The sequence below is a fragment of the Aythya marila genome (genome assembly GCF_965140915.1).
Source record: "Aythya marila genome assembly, chromosome: 13".
In the NCBI taxonomy this organism is placed as follows: domain Eukaryota; kingdom Metazoa; phylum Chordata; class Aves; order Anseriformes; family Anatidae; genus Aythya; species Aythya marila.
The window spans coordinates 12,621,480-12,643,966 of NC_139054.1; the positions used below are offsets into that span (position 1 = coordinate 12,621,480).

Consider the following 22,487-nt stretch of genomic DNA (forward strand, 5'->3'; position numbering starts at 1 on the left):
CAATCTGTGTGTTTTTTAACCAAAGAAACTTGGATACTACTTACAGACCTGCTCCATTATTTTCAGTATTTCATGTATATAGTATTTTTGGCAGAACAAATCAATGAGATGTTTTTCTTTTATATTTTTTTCCTTCTCTTAATGATTGCCATCTTATGTGCACTTCTCTGATAACCATATAAACACAAGACATACGTATAATCCATGGCCTTGGCCTATCTTCTGTATTTTACACAAACACGTTACCTTCTTCTAGGTTACTATTAGGTAATTGCCGACAAAACGTTTGCCTTTGTAGCGCCATCCAAAAAGGTGATCAGCCATAGCCCAAGCTTTGAATTCTTATAATGCATTCTGAACTTTCAAAGCTTTTACTCAAGTTAAATTTTTTTAAATCTATGAAATGCAAAGATGCATGATGCTTTCATCACGTAACACTTTGAAAGAGGTCACTATATCACTTTAAATTGTAACAATAGATATCCTTTCCTGTTGTCATTTATCCCATTTTTTATCTGGATCCTGAACAAGCTGTTTACCTCCCTAAGGTTTCTCTACATTTCCATTTACTTTGTTATCAGCAGAAAGGCTGAAGAACAGCTCTTCAGTAATGACATCAATACTGCACACACAGTGAGAGAGGTCATCTTGTCAAAGCTATAGAAAAATCAGATGGATTAGGATGAAACTAGGTGCAAAATAACTTTGATAGAGTCTTTAATGTAAACAGTTTATCTGCCATTGGGTTCTATTGAAATCCCAGAGTGATGCAGCATTGGTTGTAGCCACAGCAGAGTGTGTTTTGATAAAAAGCCCACATCTCAGTGTTTAAGATCTGCAGTCATGTTTTATAATTGTAAAGAAATGTTTTCATTGAGACATTAATGAAAACAGAAGCTATTAGCATAATGCAGTCATTCTCCAACCTTGTCAATCTATAACCGTGAAAAATCCTTTCATGAAGACATATCTCTTCTTGCTACCTCAGTCCATTTTAATTGATACTCAAATTATTTTATTCTGCACAACACTAGTTGAGACAGCCATATATCATCAACTATGCAAAATGAATACTCTAGCTTCCGTTAAACAAATCTTTGGAAATAAGAGATTTGATGGCTGACGTGTCTGAGGTAATAATTCACACAGTAATCACATAGGTTCCTATCATAGCATTTGTTCATTATCAGCAAAAGCTTTCAGTAACCGCTGTGAGATCTGGGGTGAGCTTGGTGCAGTTATGAGCAAAAACCATGGCATACCACTGAAATACATGGTGTTATCAAAGGCTTTTAACTTGTTCAGATTCACAGAATCTTGTGTAATTGTTTCTGCACGTGTTATTATTGTGGAGGTCATCCATCAGTGAGGAAGGGGATTAATACAACCCTTAGGACAAACAGTTGCTGTAGACTGCACAGTTTTACAGCTCGACAAGGATAAGTTTGCCCCTGCAGGTTGCAGCCATGGCCTTATAGTGGCTCTGGGGCACCAGCTGCATGGACCAGCACAGGATCTGGAGGAGCCCCATCCCTTGTGCCTTTTCCATGGGCTGCCTGGTATTCCCTGGCAGCTCAGTGTCTCAATATCCCTCCACCCCAGTAGAGAAAATAACACAGGAAAATAAAATACCAGAAGGCAGGCAGCCCTAGCGAAGGGCTGAAATGCCTTAGTTGGACAGATGGAAAAATACAGCTGCAAGAAGTCCTCTCCTCACGTTTCCACAAATAAGCAGGCACTTCATAACCCCTCAGTGCTCTCTTAAGCAGGTGCTTCTCTTAGGTTTATTTTTTTATGCCACCAGCCTGAAGCAGCCAGGCTCTGCCGGCCATACCACGAGACATCATTCACCTGAAGGAGAAGCTTTAAACACAGACCTGGTGCCTCTATCACTAATTAAATAGAGGTGGAAAGGCCATTTGTTCGTGAGCACAACCATAAGGACCAGACCTTGGAGATCTGCCAGCCTCCTTGGGGTGGGAGGGAGGAAGGAGATACAGCTTTCAGTCCTCAGGATGGATCTTGTACTCCATGTTTGTGTGCATGCCTGTGCACACATGTTTTACAGAGAAGTCTTTATTATAAGAATGTAGGAAAAATACATTTCCCCAGGTCCTTTGGCATACACATGACACTTATGCAAAAGCCTTGTATTGTTTTGACAGCAAGCGGAGGCAGCAGCAGGTGAGATAATTGATTGACACCAGTACTGTTGTTGTTAAGAGAAAAGCCAGACTTGGCCATACTGTCCTGTAAAAATAAATCTGAGGACTGTGGTATCTGTGGGCCACCTCAGTGCTCAGCACTCACTAATCCAACCACATAGGAAACATTTATCTTCTTTTTCTCCTCAAAAGGAGAGTGTGATTTTTATCACGCGTGTCTTGAGAACCATTTTGGTAAAGAAATTGTCTGGCTTTCTTATGCTGGCCATCTGCAGCATTGCTCTTATTTAAAAGCCCAAGCAACCGTCTGTGAACTTCAAAATCTAAATTTTGGGGAGATTTTCAGGCTGGTAGAGTATAGTGCTAGTATTGGCTTAGAGGCCGGGGGGCTGCAAATACCTCAACAGAGGGACTCATAGGTGGCCAGAACAAGTGTAGAAGTAGGTGATGAAAAGGGCATGATAAATCCAGTAATTAGCTTCTGTCAGCCAGAATAAGGGGAGAAGAAGTGAAAGTTGATCTCCCCTGGAGGAATTCCAGAAGGAGAACAGTAATGAGAATGAAACACCTTAATTTTTCTTACGATAAATGCATCTGCCACTGCAAGGTTTGCTGGGGTTAGAGGTGCTTCATTTTGTACCAGCAGGATGAATCTTCCCACAACAGACCTCCTGCCCACTTGTAGGGACAGGTTCAGAGCACAGTGTGACAGTGCAATTGATTTGGGCAGGGTTCTCACACAGAGCACGTGTGATTTACAAAACTACCAATTTCACAGCAATTTATGTGTAATTTTCAGGGTGCAACACGGTGATTGGCTAAGTCATCAGAGCAATATACTAAACCAGACCAAGGGCAGCAAAGTTATTTTGTGTGTGTTTACATCTGCTGCCTGTTTGTAATGGATTTAATAATCAGTGTAGATTTAATGTTAAGTATAAATTAAAATCCTTTAAGTCTTTAGTCCTGCATAGGAAATAAATGGGTGGCGTGAACAATAGCAACATCAATTCACAGCTTCCCAGAAGTGCCACTGCTGGTACCATTTGGCTGTGCCCTTTTGCTTCACATGTCTAGGAAACTATTCACTGATTTAGAGTACGGAAGAGACTAAGGATGCGTTGGGATCCAGGAGGAATGAGATAGAGGCTTTTGCCACAAAGCAGGATCTGAGGGCATAAACTGCAAGTGAACAAGGGTATGAGGGGCTGCTTCAGCAACAACTGCCTATCCTCCTTCCCATTTTGACACAGCAAGTTATAGCCCATGTGAATGCTGCAAAGGTAGCAATTAAACATTGCACACTAAAAGCACACCTCATTATAAGACCTCAAAACATCAGCACTGTTCAGGTAAGTCTCAGATGGAGATACAAAGAATTACTCTCCTTTTGTTAGAACTGGACAGCTGAGGAATACACAAATTGTGGAGAATGTCTGTAGCTGCACAGTGAAGTACCAGGGAATTATTTAAATATAGCCTTTTTCTCCTACTTTCTTTAGGGAATTTTAAAGAAGACTTTTTTTTTTTTTTTTTTTTTTTTTTTTTTCTTCTCTTGTAAATGTTTCTTGACCTTTTCTCTGTTTCTTTTGCCACCTCTAAATTTTTTATCGTGTGATTAGAATGTTGAAACGTGGCTATGGAGTAAGCCCAACAAATAAAGGATTTTTTGATTTATTAGCCATCTGGAGGGTTGAACCAAACACACATTCTAGAAGAAGTCATCTTTAAATAAGAAGACAATAATTACTGAGCTTTATACCCAGTTAAATGTTTTATATTTTCACAGTAGGATTATCATCTGCTAAGCATGGGACATTTGCAATGAATTTGTAACAAATTGTTTGCTAAGAGGTGTTGTTTCAAACCACAATTTCAATTCAGATTTTTTTTTCTTAAAAAATGGACTATTCAGTAGAGTTTTTCCAACTTTGTCTCCAGGGCTGGATATTTTTTTTTCAAATAGAACAATTTTAATAAAAAATCAGGCCTAACTCTAGGTTCAGTTCACTGCCACAGAACTTTACAATGACCAAATTGGTATTGTCAGAGCATTTAAATGTACTGGACCTCAGGAGACATTCTGAGCGTTCATTAGCATTTGTAAAGGAACTTGAAAATGTCTTAGAATATAGTCTAACAAAAGTTGAATTCTTAGAATTTGTAATGTCATATTAGAATTTCTCTTCAGTTGGATGAAGGTATCAAAATTAGTACAATTAGCAACTTCTGTTGAAAGAGAAAAAAAAAATTTTTTTGAAAGAATCCAGCATATATCAGAACAAGTGGGGAAGGGAGACAATGTTTCAAGCTTCTTCTGTCAAGTCTTACTGGTGCTAATGTACCAGCTTTTTTAAAAATGGACTAGTTTGTCAGGAATTAGAAGTGTCCATGTTTTTCATTAAACACTTCTTTAGTTTGATTTCCACCACTGTCCTAATGTAAACGTAGAGATTTTGGGAAGAATGCTGGCAGAGGCCCAAACACGTCTGTGGTGTTGTTCAGTTAAAAGCAGTTCCCTTCCATCAGGGATGAAGGTTACTCCTAACCCACAGACAAACTTTTTTAGACTTGATCACTTAAACTCTGTTTTCCATTTTACCCAGCCTCCACTGCACCAACTGAAATTAAATTTCCGACTGGTAAAATTTCACCCTAAGCATTCTTGAGCATCTCTCTGTAAAGCCATGAAGGTTACTGCATTGCTCAAAGCAATGATGAGAAGTTCTCTGTGGTTCTGCTGCTTAGAAACTGAGAGATGAATGTAAGGTGGATTTGCAGCAGCTCTGGGAAAAAGTTAAAGCATGGAGGTCTTCCTCCTTCTGCTAACATATTTGATGGCTTGAAGTGCCATCTGTCTCAGCCTAAGAGACACTTCAAGGTTCAGCAGTTGCCTTCTTAGGTGGCTGATCAGTGCTTCTGAATCAAGAGTGTGAGGAGGCATTCTTAAAAAATGCTGACTTATTTTCAGACCTCATTTCCTCAAAATCAAATGTTCCCCTGAAAATCCTGGATATTCAGTTGTGCAATGAAAAATGTTAATTTTATTCAGACAGCAGACACTTCCCCATTAAAACTTGACTGAAAATCTAATTTGCCTACTGCAGATGCCAGTTATTTTACATTGATATTTTTGAGCTGGCCTTGTCTGAATTTATTCTCCTCAGGTCTTTGTGATGTAGGAAAGTTGTTCTGACTGGAGTACTTTTTGCTGGTTCTTTCTATCCAAAAATCAGTCTGGTAACTGATGATCATGAAGAAAAGCATCATTTTTCACATTCTGTGGTCCTTGTGCACAACCTAGAATCAGATAGGGCTTGTTTCCTTCCTAGTTCTTTTGTGTAATAGTTAAATATCTCTTAATGAAATAAGTTTGTGGATATATCCACACTACAGATCAAATAAAGCACAATGCAGATGGCTCCTGAACTAGAGCTAAAACAACTAATGTCAAAATCAGGAGTAATGCAACATATGAAGTAGAAGTCTTTCACGGTTGTAAAAGTCATAGGAAAACATCCCTGGGCAAATATGCTCTGATGGATGACCCTCTGTATCTGACTACCTTTGATTTATTCCTCACTTCTTTCTTTTATTCACCGCTAGAGTCAGCTGTTGAAATAAGGTCTTACAGAGTAGAGACACAATTACAGAAAGGCCATAACCGGAGGAAAAAAATTGCAAATTAAAGTGGAATGATTGTCTAGTTCATTCTGGCTTCCATTTTCTAATCATCCTAAATTATTTTAAAGCATATTTTCAAGCTCAAAATTAGCAAAGGTCCCATGATGTAATTCTCCTAACAACCATTGAATTTTACATTATACCAGTCCAATTTCATTCCAATCTTTTGCAGCATCATCTCCCACTCAGGGCACATGTATCATGATTTAGGGAGGCCCTACCTGCCCTATTTCTAGATAGTACTTTTAGTACATGAAGTTTAGGAATCATTGTGGAGTTAAAACCAGTTTCTTATTTGTAAAGGCCTAGGAATATAAGATAAAAAAATAACTCTTAAAACATGTTTGTCTTTGAAATGTCTTAAATTAATAATCAAAGCTCGCATCAAGTCTAAAACAAATCAAACTCAGTCATGAAGATGAGAAATGGGAATTATTAACTGAGTAACGAGGCTGATGGAGGCTCAATGAGATCATTTTGTTCAAAGATTAAAGGCGATGAACACTGAAATAGTTGAGTAGGATGGCTATGAACACATCTGACTAGAGCTGCTAAATTCAGTAATGATCAAAAGTTAATTATCAAAGCAGAGAGAACTACTCAACACAGACAATTTGAGTCAATAGCTAAGCAGCCCAGCAAAAAAGTAATTTGGGAGAAGTATTTTCCTATAATGAAGTTATATAAAAGACGTACATTTCAAAGAAACCTGCCTAAAACAAGATTGCATTCTTCCTGATCAGAGAAAAATAATTAGCTCTAATTGACAGACCTGCTGCACACCAAATATTTTCAAACAATATGTTTCTGCATCAAAGCTTAATGTGTAGAGTTACTCAATGTCACTTTGATTTTGCCTTTCTTTATCTTCTGCCACTGGGCATGCTCATGATATCGCAACAAATGCGCTTTGAAAAATGAATGAGCAACACCTACAAGATAAATAAAAGCAGAAGGCCAGATCCTGCATTTCTTTCTCAGACAGAATCCCTGCCACATTCTGTGCTGTGTTTAACATTGTCAAACACAGAGACAAACTGAATCATTTGTAATAGGAAATGACCAGTTGCTTTATCATCCAACATTAAACTAGGCTAGTATGCATATTAACTTGAGAACTTGCAATATTTTTTTCTAAAACGCTGTATGAGCGAAGAACACTCTCCCCCCAGCAGGTGCCATTTCTTACGAGTTAGGAAAGTGCCTTCTCTCAGGAAAAAAAGGGGAAAATTCTCCATGTAAAAATCTAAGATGTGATATGTGCTAGAATGTTCATAGTCCTGGAAAATAAAACACATCTGTAATTCTTTGTTCTTAAAGCAACCACGTTTCTTTCAGAGTAAACATCAACACAGCTAAGTATTCAAAAATCAAATGCCCAGTTTAGACTCTGCTTTTTAATATTCCATGACTTTGACATTGCCTGTTCTCACTCTCTGAAATATCTTCATCTTCTTTAATCTTTCATGCAAACAGTTTAGCTCACACCATCACACACATGCTCTCTGGAATATCTTCTGCTTTACCTCATATTAGAATTGACTGCATTATTTACTTCTGATCCTAGACACTCTTCACTCTTCTGTTTTCCTTAACTGTATTTTGATATCCATTTTTTGTGTAGCGATTTTTGAATAATTTAGAGGGGAAAAAAAACTTATCTGAGATTTAGATGCAAGTTTCACATGCCAGAATTCAGAATTATTATAGTCCAGCTATTTGGTGCATAAGTGTCAAATGAAATATCACTGTACAGTCAAAAAAATCTCCTGCCATGGTGGACGGTGGTATGTAAACTTTGAAAATAATTCTAGTTCCTTGCAGGATGGGACTGAGACTTGGTATTTAATGGCAGACTTCAGAAACTGAAATGTCATTTTCAATGGTATTTTAATCTATTTTAAATAAGGTGTTTGTATGTTGTTACATGTAGTTTTTACTTAAATTTCATCATAACATGTTTTTGACTTTGCACATGCATGTGGCAGCTAAAAAAAGGGGAGATTTAGGAGAGTATCATTGGAAGGAGGCACAACTTACATTATTTCGCTAATGAGGTAGAGACTCCATTTCATCATAGGCTTGTTTGAGTGATCATAATTAGGTTTGGGTGTGTAATACTTACTCGTGCAATTTTAACTTCAGGATTTCCTGGAGTTTAAGTGTTTTATTTAGCAACCCTACTGTACAATTACTATAATTGTTTCCTATCATGCATTCATTGATTTATTCTTTAGATGGAAAATGTAATCCAAATGAAACAAATGCATTTTTCTTCACACACTGGGAGCCAGCCCAGAGTGTTGCCGTTGCCCTGTGTCAGTTCTCACAAGCTTTAATTCTTTCTCCCAGATTTTAACTTATTACTAGGGATTTCCAAGGATTTAAACAAAGAGTTTATCTTTGGTATGATTGGAGGCAAGGGCCAAAACAGTAGGTATTTTGAAAAACTTGTCCCATTATAGAGCCCAAAGGAGAACTCATTCTGGCAAAATATGGAACCCAGTTGTGCAGGTCCCAAAGGTTTAAAAAGTTAGCCAATTTTCATAGAGGATTTAATTCCTTATGGGTTTATATGTGCATTTTTCAGGACCACTAATATTAGCAGTTCCTGTGTGGGAACCATATTCTTCCCATCACTAAACGTACCAGGGGTTAAAGTTCCTCACCAAAGTCCTTCTCTCCGGTTTTGGTAGGCTTTACAAAAATAACTCCAAAGGTAATTAAGCGCTGAAACTTTCCTTTGTGTAATAGGTTTATGGATCAGTTGTCTTAATTCTGCCTTTCACTGCTCTCTGTATTATAATCTCACTAACCATCTGACCGCTTTCCACATTTAAATCTATTATAGCCAGGTCTGTGAATGCTAGAAGGAACTCTATAAAATTATGTGAAACACCAGTTTGTCTGAAGGTGCTATTTCAGTCCCTCCTGCGTTAAAGCGCTGTTTACCTATTCTGAAAAAATTCAGAGAGGATACAAGGTTGGTTCAGATTACATAATTATGCTACAGAAGCATTAAAAAAAAAAAAAAAAAAAAACACCAACCCTCCACTAAAATCTCAAGCAGCTTAACCAGTGTGATAGACTGGCGCGGCCCTGCCATCGGTGCCCCCAGCTGTGTTGCTTAGCAACATTTTAATTCAAGAAGAATCGAAGGAGATGAAATCCCCATGGAGAGGGAAACAGAAATAAGAGGGCCGTTGACAGATGATCTGAGTTGTTTCTTCTAATATACTGTGAAGATCACTGGCTCTTTTCATGAATGATAAATGGACTGTACACAGATCAATGGGTTCAGCAATAAACTGGAACCAGGCTCCATGTCTGAGGTGGTGCAGGCCGAGAGGCCCAAAGATTTACTCATTTAGATGATTTGGAGTGTGTTTTCTCAAAGGTTTCACAAGAGGAAATTGATCTGAACATTTGGTCATCCCTTGCCCTTTTCTGTTGCTGGCGAATAAAAACTGTTTTGGAAGCGGAGTCCGTTCTTCCCTTTATTTTTTCCTGTTGTTGTTCCTGTTCCAGATAGGGACAGATAGGCAGTGACAAAGGGGGCCAGACCTCAGAGCGGGAAATGAAGTAATGAACAGTTCCTAAATGCTCATAGCCATTAAAAATAAACAAACCACACTGATATCACAAACCGGGGCAGGCATATTTAAAACTTGTAACGTTATCTCTCTTGAAGGGTCCAGCTACTGCAGACGTGTTCCCTCTGCCCCGGTTGTGGTCGGCTGCCCCAGTGCGCCCTTCTGAAGAGCATCCAGTAGTTGGCTTTGTTGTGGCTTGGCTGTGCTGAGGCATGTTGTTTAATTCTTTGTCTCTCCCACCCCTCTTCTGTTTACAGGCTGCTGAAAAGACAAAATTGAGAAACATTCCTGTAAAGTAAGTTCTTTTTATATCCATTTTGAAAATGTAACTTTAATGAACTTTTTGAGTACAGTCACTAAAATGACTGGGACAGTGAGAAGGGTGATAAAAGAGAAAACAGAGTTCAAGTTGCCCCTAATAATAGCTTAAAAAAGGTCAGTATTGCTGAAGAAAGCTTTTGATTTCTCGTGTGTCCCTAATGATTGCACTCCCCAAGTTTCATCCAGTTTTCATAAATTAATGTGTTGTCTATGAATAGCTGCCAAATAATATCACAATCATACTCAATACATAGTGCTCCTAGCCTTGGGGAGGTTTGTACATGCTAAAAAGATTATGATTTTTAATTGCGATCCTTGAGAAGGTCTGACAGGAGGGAAATAACTAGGAATGTGCCAAATGATTTCTAGACACATGGGAATATTTTGCACCTATGTATCAAGGTTTTGCCATCCTGTTGATTAAGAGCTCTCTCACTCAGTACGTGCATCTCTCTCACACCACACACACATGCATGTTTCGGCTCCTTGCAGTTGGGCTCTGTGAAGGATGAGCAAGCTACCAGGGAGCAATTTCCAGGGCATTTTATGAGAAGTTCTTAAATCTTAGGGCACTAGCAGCAAGACTCAACCATATATCATTGAATTAAGAAAGTTGCTATATAGATGTCCTGGCTCTTGAGAAAAGCCATTTTCAGTTAAAGCTACCAACATCAGTGATTCTCTTTAAATAATGAATACTCCAGTCTTAATGGGCTCTTCTGTACCAATAAAACACGTATTTTTAGCTTCAGTAGGTGATCATTGGAGTTTAACTAAGTCTCAGTAACTGTATATTCCTGTTACAGACAGAGGAAATGTTCTTGTTTTCTTAGTAGTTTGCTGATCATGCTGCCTTTTGGACTAGAGTGGTTTTGTATTTGTAAGTACATGCGCCGACAGGAGTCGCAAATCATTGTATTTTAGCACATATAACAAAAGAATACAGTTCTACTTCTCACTTGGTTTCCATCATGTATAGTCATTTACATCTTATAAAGTGAATGCAAAATGTGTACAAACACTCCTTGGAGTGATTAGGCAAGATGCAAGATAGTCATAAATCACCCTCTCTTTATGTTTCATTTAATCTGATAAAAATTAGAAATAGGATCCAGCAGGGACCTGATAGCACATGAAACTTCTAATAAGACAAGAGACCTTTCTTGCCTGTAGGGCTAGTTCAAATTCAGTGTAAGCTGAATTAAAGTCATTGTTACCTGGTGGTTGTTTAATAGAGAGTATGAAATGAGCTGTGATTTCACTTCACCTTCCAGAGGATCCAGGAGCTGCAAGGTGATGAGAGTCTTGGGGAACCACTCCAAAATAATCATTTTCATTCATTCTCTTTTTTAATATTTTGGGCCAAATTCTCAGGAAGGGCTCAAATAAATTAAGTTTTCCCATGTGTGACAGAGATATTGAGCTTTGCAGTCATTAAGCAGCACGTTTGTGACACTGATGCCCAATTACTTCACCAGTAAGGTTTGAGAGTGGGGGAGAGGGTGATTTAGGTTAAATCATTCTTTTATGGGGCTTGAATGAGTGTAACAGTTTGGAATGGAAGAAGGCCAGATGGACAGTCTCGCTCTTTCCACCTACATGTGCATATTTCACCCTGTCATTTCCCCCAACTGGTTGTTTAACTTCTCTCTGACTACGTTCATGGTTGCAGCTTCAATTAGTACCCTAGGGAATCCATTATACATATTAATTACACTCTGTATAATGAACAGCTGATAAATCTGCTTAATATTTTTCAGTGAAATGTAACTATTTAAGGTACCTGTATGCAATTATGATTTTATGCTAGAATATTACCTCTCAGGGCAAAAGTAAGAATACCATTTCAAAGATAGCAGTTGTAGATATGGATCGCATTTATATAAGCATCACAGCCACACTTAGTATACCTCAAGCCTGTCTAGCTTTTAGTGCTGTTGCTTTTGTAGCTCTCAAATGTCAAAGAGAATTTTGCTTGAATTTTAATGTTCTTCAGCTATGCAAAATAAAGTTAGTAGCTTCCATTGTCATAAGGGCTGAAAGCTGTACAGATTCCTTCTACCATATGTGACTTATCACATACATTTTTAAAAACACATTTCTGTTATTAAGACATATGTGATAGTACACTTCTGCAAATGTGAATTGCTTTTGGCTAAAAGCCATGCACTAATAAGTTGAGTTGAAACTAACTGCATTTGACATCTGTTACAATATATGTATGTAAAAATATATATAAAATATTCGCAGTTGTCATTAGCATAAAAAAAAAATATCCATGTTTATATGTTGTGCTGACATAGCTCTTGTGTCCCCAAATTGAAATCGGAAATAACTCCCTTGTAGAGACTGTGGTTTACATGGAATCCTTGGACCAGGCCTAATAGTGCCATTGTTCAACACGTTACTTAAGGAGCTTGACAAAGATTTCTGTAGAAACGGTCTGTTTACTTTTGATTGCTCAGTTTATTAATGAATTTTAGTTAGTTTCATGTTCAGGAGGAAGTTTGCTGTTCCTTTTTGTTCTGCTGAATCCCTCTAACTCTTAACACTTCTGGAGGAGAAAAAGAAATAAATAAACAAACAAGGGACTTTATTTTACTACAGTTCAGCTGTTTTATAGGTGCTTAGACTAACTGGTATGAACTTCCTGAGGGCCAAGGTAATGCAGGTAGCATTTGACTCCTTCAAAAGACATGGTCTCAGTTCCATGTTGCTTGTAGCACTGCAAGAAAGCACTGCATTTGCAGAGGAACTCATATTTATGTATTGGTAGCATCATCTGACATACTTTTACTGTAAAGAAGCACATGGAATATAGCTAAGAAGTCTCCATTCTTGCTGAACTGATTTTTTTGGTGGAAATACTGCAGTTACTTTTCAAAAAATGTAAGACCTTCTTGTGGCACCAAAGTGGCCCCGGAACTTCAGATTCCATTACCTTTAACTTACTTATCCTCCTCTGCTCACGACATACAAGGAGCACTTGTTGTCCCCCTCTGGTTTTATCCCTATTTACATTGAAAGTCAGTAGCAGAGAAAAAAAAATCTTGGATGCAAAATCCTAGATACTTGCTCACTTACTTGCTCGTCCTTATCATGCTGTTCCCACCCCTGAGTCTGAAGAAGGTAACAATACTTAACTAAGTTTACCCCGTGGAGGCTTTCTAAAGAGCAGTTACATGAGGAATGGTTTTGACTTAGGACACATCTAGTCTTTTATGAAAATGGCCAGAGGGAATTCTTGGGAAAATGTGGGAAGGTGAAAAAATGCTTTAGCTAAAACCTGATTTCATATAGCACTGCAGAACTGAACAGTTTTGTAAGAGATAAATCAGGTATTTACAATGGAAAATGAATGTTTTAAGAGTGGCCCATGTACTCCATGAATTGCTGTGGAACTGAGAATACTCTAATCGACTTCTTGTTTCATGGAAGAAAACATTGGCTTCCTTGAGTGTCCTTTATCCCTTCTTCTTTTATAGTGCCTTAAAATCTTCAATAGAAAGCACTGACATTTCCCCCAAACACCTGCATATGTTTAAATTTGCTGTAGGCTTAATGACTTCCAGATACGTGTTTTGGGATTACAGCTTGTGTTAAAATACCACTGCTTTTTATATTTTCAAAATATATTTGTTTTCCATCACTGACAAGGCCAGCCACAAGTTTGTTAACCAGGAAGACTTCTGGTGTTTATTGTCTTTTCCTGCCATAAAACTCATCTTCTCCTCAGAAGGGCATCCGACTTGACTTGGTATGGTTTTCTGTCCCAACCATCATTGGAATTGCGAACTATTAACATTTGATATCTTGACATTTCAATTGACCTCTCATTTGCAAAGCGCAGTGGTATTTTTCATGGCCTTTTCATCCTTGATTATACATGGAATAAGAGTGACTGTTTCTACTGACTGCACTTTAAAAATATCTTTGTTTTACCAGCTGGAGTGGCACCTTGTTTTTCGCTCCCCGGGTAGACCTTATTCTGCATGGAAGGTCTGAGGTCTGAGGTCTAAGCGAGCCATGCAGAGCCAGAGGATTTTCTTACTGACTCAGTAAGCGGGAGGGCAAGTAGGTCAGACTCTGAGGGTCAGTTAATGTGTGCTGTAATAGCAGTAACCATAAACAGATCTTTTGCTCCCGTTGGCAAAAGTGGAGGCCAGTGGGCTAGGTCTGACAGTTTGTTCATTTTTTTACTGGTCAGATCAGGCACTTGTAACCAACAGAGGTGTAAAAGTGGTGGTGTGCCTTTGGTAGTCCTGCTCAGCAATTCCTGTTGCAAGGTATCTGCTGTCCTGTATTTAAAAAATAAAAAATAAAATAATAATAATAATAATGAAGATGAAGAAGAAGATCAAGAAGAAAATCATGTCATGCCTAGGTTGAAAAATCCTCCCAATTACCGATTATAGTATATGAGGATATCTATATATACACATGTATGTTTATGCATATATGCATATCTGCGTTGGCATATCTATATATACATACACATATATTTGTATATGTATAGATTAATCAAAGGCCATTTGCTAAAGAACTTAAAATCAAACCACTTTTGAAGAAACAAAAAGGCCAAACTTGCTATAAATCTCATTTTCAGTAAAAGTCCCAGGCAATTTACACAGCACTACCTGTTAGTCTCTGCTTCTAAACCTTCCTTCCCGTTGTTTCTCCTCTGACTATTTCTGTCTACCTACTAAATCAGCCAGCACCAATTCAATTAGTTCTAAAAATCCATTACAACACAGGACCTGAACTGCCTGCCCACATTCATTTCTCAAAGAAATCCATTCATATTTATGTTTTAATACTTTAAGTCTAGCATGCGAAAGCACTCAAATCCCCGGTAGAAATCCAGGAAAAAGCCTGCTTACGGGCAATTATAGACAATGTTCTTTACTCCCTGATCCTCCTAGTCTGTCCACTTAGGCATCTGCACAGTTGCAGAGTTTGGTCAATTGGATCAGTTTATTGCACCACCAGAAATTAGGCAAACTCCAGCTGCTGATGATTCTGCAAGTTGGACCACAAGGTTGCATCTGCACTGATGTGCAACGCTCACAGCACGGTTGGCACCTGGAGTAGCACTGTGAAAACCAATCCTCATAGGCTACTGTTGGTTTTCAGTGAGTTTTATTTAGGGGGGCTACGCTTCCTCAGCAGAATGTGAACTCTAGAAATGTTGCGAAGGATTATTTTACTCTTACAAGTTAAAGGTTAGTGTTGGAAATGGATTATAAAACTGCCGCTTTTAAACTGTTTGCAAAGAAACGCACATATTAAATCCTTTTTGATGATATCGCACTAATCCCTAAATGCTGATTTTTATGTAAATTTTGACTCTTGCAAAGCTCTGACAATTCAGCTATCCCCATGTGGTTTTATCAGAGCTCAATTGCTCCTTTAGATCTTTTTTCCTTTTTGCAGAACCTTTTGCTTTATTTCGAAGTCATCACGGCAGCTGGAAGATGTAGTGCTTTAGACATAAAATAATCACTCTATTTAATATTTTACCTTTATTTTCTGAATTTGTTCCTCTGACACATCTTGTTAGATATATTTTTATCAGTCCAAAGGATAACCACAGTAGGGCTATTTTTATTTCTAGGGAAATGATGCATGATAACTACTGGCAGGGCCCAAAACAGTAAATCAGTCCTGTTCCAACCACAGAATGTATTAAAAGTCTGTAGCCTGTGGTAATAAGTTATAATTTAGTTGACTAGCAGTTTGTTTGAACTTAAAACTGTACAAATGAGTCACATTGGCTAAGACCTGAAATATAAAATACTTTGTGCTTTATTAAGGTATTCGGCTACCACCACAACAGGTACCTGGAGAGAACACACATTTTTCAGATGGGCACAATACATTTTTATAGTGAAATGCTTTTGACTTGATTGTATAATTTATAGTGGATGGTTAAATTACCCCACATCCTGTGTAGTGCACGATGTTTGCTTACAAGACAATGAGATGAACAGACTCTGAGAGCTCATTCATCTAATCTCTTACAAATCCGGGCACGCACCATCAATACCAAGCATTGCTGGCTGGATCCAGCCACAAGGCACCCCTCAGCTCCCAAGCCAGGCATGTTGCCCAGGAGCCACCACAGCACTTGAGACAGATAGATAGGTAAAACTTTTCTTTTGTTTATTTTTATTCAGAGATGTGCAAATTGCAATTGACCAAAGCTACTCATGCATTTTTGTAAAATTTGCCAGGACTCTTGCAACTTGGCAAAAATAAGTATTTTCATTTTAGATGGGTCGTTTCTGTTATTTTTCAAAACAATATTTTTACAATTTCATTGTGATACAGCTTGTCAAGATTAAATGTAGGTCAACTTTTAGAAGAAAACAAAGAAGAAAACAAAACAAAAATTGAAATGAAAGGTTGAGCCAAAAATAGCCTTTTTTTAGGAATCATAACCCGATTTCTTCTTTTGACAGAAAGCAAAATCAGTTAAGGTCAATATTTTTTCCAGTTTTAGCATTTATCTGTTGTTGATCAAAAGAGGTTGGACTAGGTGATCTTGGAGGTCTCTTCCAACCTAGATGATTCTGTGAGTCCGTGAAAAGAGGACCTGTTCTTCTGTCCTGTTTCATGCTATCGTTTTAGGCATGATATTTGTCTTCCTCATTATTATTTTTAATTTTAAGTCACTTAGCATTTATTCAAACAATTATTCTAACTGTTTGCTTTGGGCATTGTAGTAACAGCTGGTAGAAACTACCTGTGATCTTTGCAAAATTAATGCTTTAAAAATGTGTTTCTAAGCAATTAAGATATTGCAACTAAGCAACAAATGCCAACAAAATTGAAGAAAATTCCCTGATCCTGGTATAAATGGGAGCACTTGTTCTGCTGCTTTCAGGGTAGCTGCCTGAATCCACATACACATACACTCCTGAATCTCACTGCTGTGCCATTTTTGTCCTGCTGGAAGATAAATAACCAGAGCAAAACTGTAAATAGTGCTAGTGTACTTATATGAGTATTCAATTTATTTAGGGTCTAGTACATTCTAGACCGTCTCCAAATGAAGATCCCTGCCTTGGGGAGCCTTGTAAGAGGCAGTGTATAAAGCTACCAGGAAGTGGGATTTGACTGAGACTGTCAACATTTTTGAAATCTGAAGGCCTTTGTCTGCTCTCTAGTTTCACTGTCATTTTTCCTAACTTTACCTTGGTGTGTAAGGGGAAAATGAAGTTTCCTTGGTCTTTCTGGCTTGTGGTCTGTTGGTAATACATCTTGTAGGTTTCCTCTAGCTTGTGGAGTCATTAAAATAGGATAGAATAAAGGATCCTTTGCTATCACAAGGATCCTCCTTGCTATCCTTGTTTTTATACATCCAAGAAAAAGAGCCTGCCACACAGTAAACAGTCCTTTACTTTGTCAGTAATATAAGTGAATAAAAAGAAAAACAGTTGTCTTTCAAAGATTTATTTTTTTTTTTAAATACAAGTACAAAAAAAAATAACGATCTTCTGCTAAGCGAAAGAAGCAGAAAAAAAATCCAGTCATTTAGGATCGATGAATACAAAAGAAAGGCAAAAGCTAGATAATGTTTCAGGAAATAACACTGCTACAAGGTTAATTTTGCCTAGTACAACATTTCCTAGTATTGAATTGCCTGATATACTCCCTCAGGGATTGCTCCTGTGTTTGCAATAATCGAGGCTGATTTTATTGGAAAATCACCTCTGGATGAGAGACATACTCTGGAGAGAACTTTGCATGGGTACAAATAGGTTTTTGGTGCCAGTGCCATGTTGCCCAGGCCAGCACAGTTATAGTTCCCAATCTGTCTGTGCATTCAAGCAGCAAATTCATTAGCAACCCTTCTGGCAGGATAGAAAAATAGACATATTAGGGAAATTTACTTTGAATTGTTTTCAGGATTTGTTGGATAACAGTTCAGTAATCAAATTGTGCCTCCTAACAAGAGTATTAAATATTTTTATTAATAGTGGCAGGGAGGCTGCAGATACTCCTTTAAGTGCAGAGCATTTCATCATAACACTATGTGACTCGCTAAGATCATGGACAAAAGAAGAGATTAGCATAGTAGGGGTGGGGGTGCTAGTAATGTCTGAGAAGATTTTTATTTTGTGTTGTATGGCGAATTGCGTGGAGTCATGTAACTCTTACAGTGCAGATGTACCGTGTGTTCGAGTATCGGCTCATCCATCAGCCCCTGCCAGCTTGCTGCCTCTTTTTAATTGTAGAAGCGGGCCGAGTCTCGACAGCACTGTCCCCTCTCTAACTATGGGATGTAGGTTTAGATATATGCAGTGGCTTCCAGTCCTTGTCAAGTGGAAACAGAGCATATTGCAAACAGAGCGCGTTTTGCCTGCAGCCAGGAGGAGGGAGACGCAGAGCACCCACGTACCGGGGCACTCCGCTGACCTTGCAGCGACTTTCACTGTGGAGAGGCTGGAAGAGAGCTGATTCAGAGAGACAGGTGAGCGAGGAAGAAAAATCAAGGAGATTGGCACAAGGACGGTGAAGAGAAATCTTTCTAATGAAAGCAGAACAAAATTTACACTCAAGGCCGATGCTGAGCCTTTATAATCAAGCTCGTCTGGCCGCAAAGCGACAGTGGTGAAAGGAAAAATACTGAATGCAGCTTGCAAGCTCGGGTCTGTACAGAGGGTAGTGATCTGCTGGGGAAAAAAAGAGCATGCAGTGAATTTATTGAAGAATACATTATATGGAGCTCCAGGAACTGACAGGGTTAAAAATTAGGATTATAAAAAATAATCTCTGTACTCTGTTTCCTAATTCCTGTTGTCTTGATGATTGTTTCACTTTGAAGAGGAGAGCCATCCTCAGTATCAATCACAGTAAGCTATTTAGACACAGAAAGAAGTGGCATATGGCTTAGTACTTCTGGGTCTAGCAATCAAGTAGCAACCTTCTGCAATACAACTGTAGCTTGGTTCCCAATGGGCTTCACTTTGATGATTAGATATATTGAGTTCCTCGTGTCATTCAAAGACAGGAGAATTTCATACAAGTTGGTGTTAGGTTCCTCTCACTTCATTTCAATTTTCAATAACTGGTGTCATCACATGTAACAGTTTCTTCGTAATGGAACTTCATGTCGAATCAGATTTGTCTTTCGAGTGAAAGAGCACAGTGAAAAGTCTTCTGAAATACGGATCTATGGAAAAATCCTTACCAGAGTGAAAACAGGGAGACATTATTTATTTATTTCTCCCAAAGACTGGGAGAAATGTGGATTGATTCCATAATCATTCAAGAATACTCAGAAAAATAAAAATAAATATAAATATAAAAATCATTAGTATTGCATTTGGGGATGGCATTAGTAGTCTTACAAGACTTACCCCAGCTGCTTGCTCCAGTCATTGTTGTGATAAGTAAACAGAAAATATTTGTTCAGTCATATTTGAAACCAAACTGTGGTATTTAAAGCCAAGTTCTGTGTAAGTGGAGTTACATCAGAAGACAATTTGGACTTCAGATGCTGACTGATCCCTCTGTATTTCAACACAGCAGCTGTTAAATGCTAACAGGCTTCGCTGACACAAAGTTGCTCCTTTCCTGGTTCTTACCTTCTCTCTGTCAGCTCAGCCCTGATCCCATCAGTGCGGGCAGATGGAGAGGGCCGAGCGCCTTGCCCGTTCGAGGATGCAGGCACAAGCCGTGATGGAGTATAGAGAGGGAATGGGGAGGCTCGGGGAGTAAATGCTGCCCGTCCAGAGCACACACCATGATGAGCATAGGCCTGCACTCAGGTACCACAGTCAAGGATCTGTCAGTTCAGTCAGGATATCCCTGAAAATCTGCTATCTTGGAGGACTTTCTGCCCTGCCACTGCTTGAAGCTATATCCTTCCCAAAGGGCTGCAGTCTCACTTCTTTCTTTGGTGCCCGTTCTCTGTGAAATTTCCAAAATGGAGGAATTCTTTGAAGGTCCACCTGTGTCACACAACCCCTACACTGAGATCCACCTGCCAGCTTACCGTATATCATCTCCCACTCGTATTGATTGCAGCAGATACCATGACAGCTCAAGCACTATTTTAAAAGCGAGCTCTGTGTCACACATGCACGACGAAGCGCTCGCTGCAATTCACAATTAGCCTTGACACGCTGCAAGAAGAGTGACTGCATATGAATGTGTCACAGCTTTATAAATCCAGCATTTACAAGCTCCAAAGGCGATATGGGGCTCTGTATCACATATCCAAGACTGCCCATCCCATAGTTTTATTTCTTGGCAGTTTCCTACAATTTTGTGAAATATTTTTTTAATGTGACAAAGTCACTTCAATTACACAGTCATTATAAGTTTTGCCAAGGTCGACTATGGATCGTTTTGTGTTCATTAGAGCACAAAATTAGAATTTTCATTGCAGCAACTGTAAACAGTATTGGCTCAAAGGAGTCAAGCTTTTTCCCCCATAAAATCTGGGATAAGCTATAATTGAGGGATTCCATGGTTTTTTTTGACAGATTTATTTTTTTAACTGCCTTCTGGGTAATTTGTTGTTTTTGTTGTTGTTTTGGTTTGTTCTTTTCTTCTTTTTCCTAACCCTTGATATATTTATTTTGGTCTAGAGGCTGTATAACTGGTTCACTTCAAAACTGCCACACTGTTCTTTAACAAGCAGGTGTAGTCGGTGTTTTGTAAGGCTGAATGTATTATTTTTCCAGCTTCTTCTGTTATCGGTTGCTGCTTGTCACTTTAGAACCAGTCGGGGTTGTAAAACCCATAAATGGTCTTCAGGAAATAACCCTGCTTCAGAAAGTACTTCATCATCTGCTTAAGTCCCACTGAGCCCCATTAAGCTTTCACTTAAGTAATTTCGGTGTTTATTGCTTAAGTAATAATCAGAGTTTCTATTTAATATTCTCTTGAATTTATGGAAATATATGATTGAGTTTGCTCTTCATGCTGATGTAAATGTAAAGAAATTACATCAAAACAAATCATTTCATATATGCAAAAATTAAGCAAATAGGAAATAAATCCAGCACAGAGTGTTTCAAGCAATGGAGAAAAATCACAACGATTTCCAGTAGAGTCCAGGCTTTCAAAAGCTGTCTGGAACAGATAAAGAATTGGACTAGCTCTTTTCTGTGTTTAGAAAAATAAATAAGATCCAGAAAAGCATCTTGGAGAGAAGGAGGTTGCGTATATATATATATATATATATATATATTTTAAATTGTAGTTTCTTTTAGGTTAATTTAAGCTTTTTATTGCTGAGTTAGCTCACTAGAAACAATAATATAGTACATAGTGGGAGACTGCTTAGTAGGAAATACAAGCAAAATGTCTCATCTGCTAGTTGTTTGGGCTCAAGATGAACCCACACTGCCCTACCTTCCTTCTCTGTCTCTTAGGATTAGGGAGTCTGTGCTGCTCCTCACTTATGCTTCACTTGGAGGACTTTCCAAGCTTTGTTTTTAACCTAATGTGTATTTACAAGCAAGGAGAGAAGACAGAGACTATTAAGAAAGTAGCAAAGAAAATCAACAGACATCTCTGTCAGAGCTTGCACAGCAGCAATTCCTCTGTGTTACTTTTACAAATCCACAGTGTGGGTTTCTCTTGGCATGTGGCACCCTTGTGTCTTGCCAATGGGATGCCCAGTCCTTAGCATTTTTTTTTAGATATAATGTGCCATGATAATGTCATTCAGGATAAGATATGTCAGCAAATGCCCTAACAGGCTTTATCAGCTTATACCTCTTAGCAGAACCCAGAGCTAGAGTGAATGGGGACAGCAGACATATATAGCAAAGGCATATCTCTTCCTCTTAAAAGAAATGTGTTTAACAAGATTATGAACTATTTGCATTCCAAATTCGCAATTAGCACCCCATGAACACACAATGAAATCATCCAAGTGGCAGATAATGTGTTAGATGTATATAGTTAAATTTTGTAGATTAAACAGACTATTAAGTATGTAGTAGCGCAGCTACAATAATAAATTTTATAGAAATCGGTGTAATCTGAATAGTATGAGAGCTCATTGAAATATGGGTCTTTTATTAAAGCTGTGAAGTGTGTATGTTTGTGAATGTGTATCTGTGCATGCAGGCGTGCAAATTACTAAGTGGAAAGATTAGCAAATTGTGGATTGGGGAAGTCCTACTGCATACAGGATAATTTCTTCCTTCAGAACACATATAAAGGTTTGGTTCTGCAACTTTATTCTCAGCTCTGTAATTTTACACTAGCTGGCATAAATTAGCAAGCTAAAAGTCTAAATATATGTGTATGAAATGCCTCGCAAAAGAAATAACAAGATGAATGCACATGGTGAAACAGGAGTACTATGTGTAAAATATCAGTATACTTTTCTGCACATACATAGGTTAAATTTAAATCAGAGAAAGGAAAGAGAAATCCTTCAACTTCTGCAGTTTATCTGTGTTGTTTGTAGTCTGGAGTTCTCTGAATACATTTCTTTTTAACTTCAAGGACTTTCAGTCTATAAGGAAACTGGCAGCGCCAAGTGTTCCTGCTCTACCAAATGTGATCATTTCTGAATCCAGACAGTGGCTTACTTGCATTAATGTGCTCAGTGGTCTGGTGGAAATCAGTAAAATGATGAGGCGCAGTGAAGGGGGAAGGCGGGCCTTCCACATTTATTTATTCTGGATAAATGGTGCCCATTAATCTATCCTGAAAATATGGAATTAGCAGGGAAGAAACCACAGTTGCAAAT

General features: G+C 38.3%; 1 protein-coding gene across 3 annotated transcripts in view; it reads left to right on the forward strand.

The window, feature by feature from the left end:
- AFF2 (ALF transcription elongation factor 2) overlaps positions 1–22,487 on the forward strand; it is a 326,239-nt gene that overhangs the window by 245,762 nt on the left and 57,990 nt on the right. For all 3 annotated transcript variants that reach the window (XM_082770464.1, XM_082770463.1, XM_082770465.1), the window contains exon 9: positions 9,700–9,737. In XM_082770464.1, the coding sequence (XP_082626590.1) occupies positions 9,700–9,737 (38 nt within the window). The remainder of the gene's footprint in view (positions 1–9,699; positions 9,738–22,487) is intronic.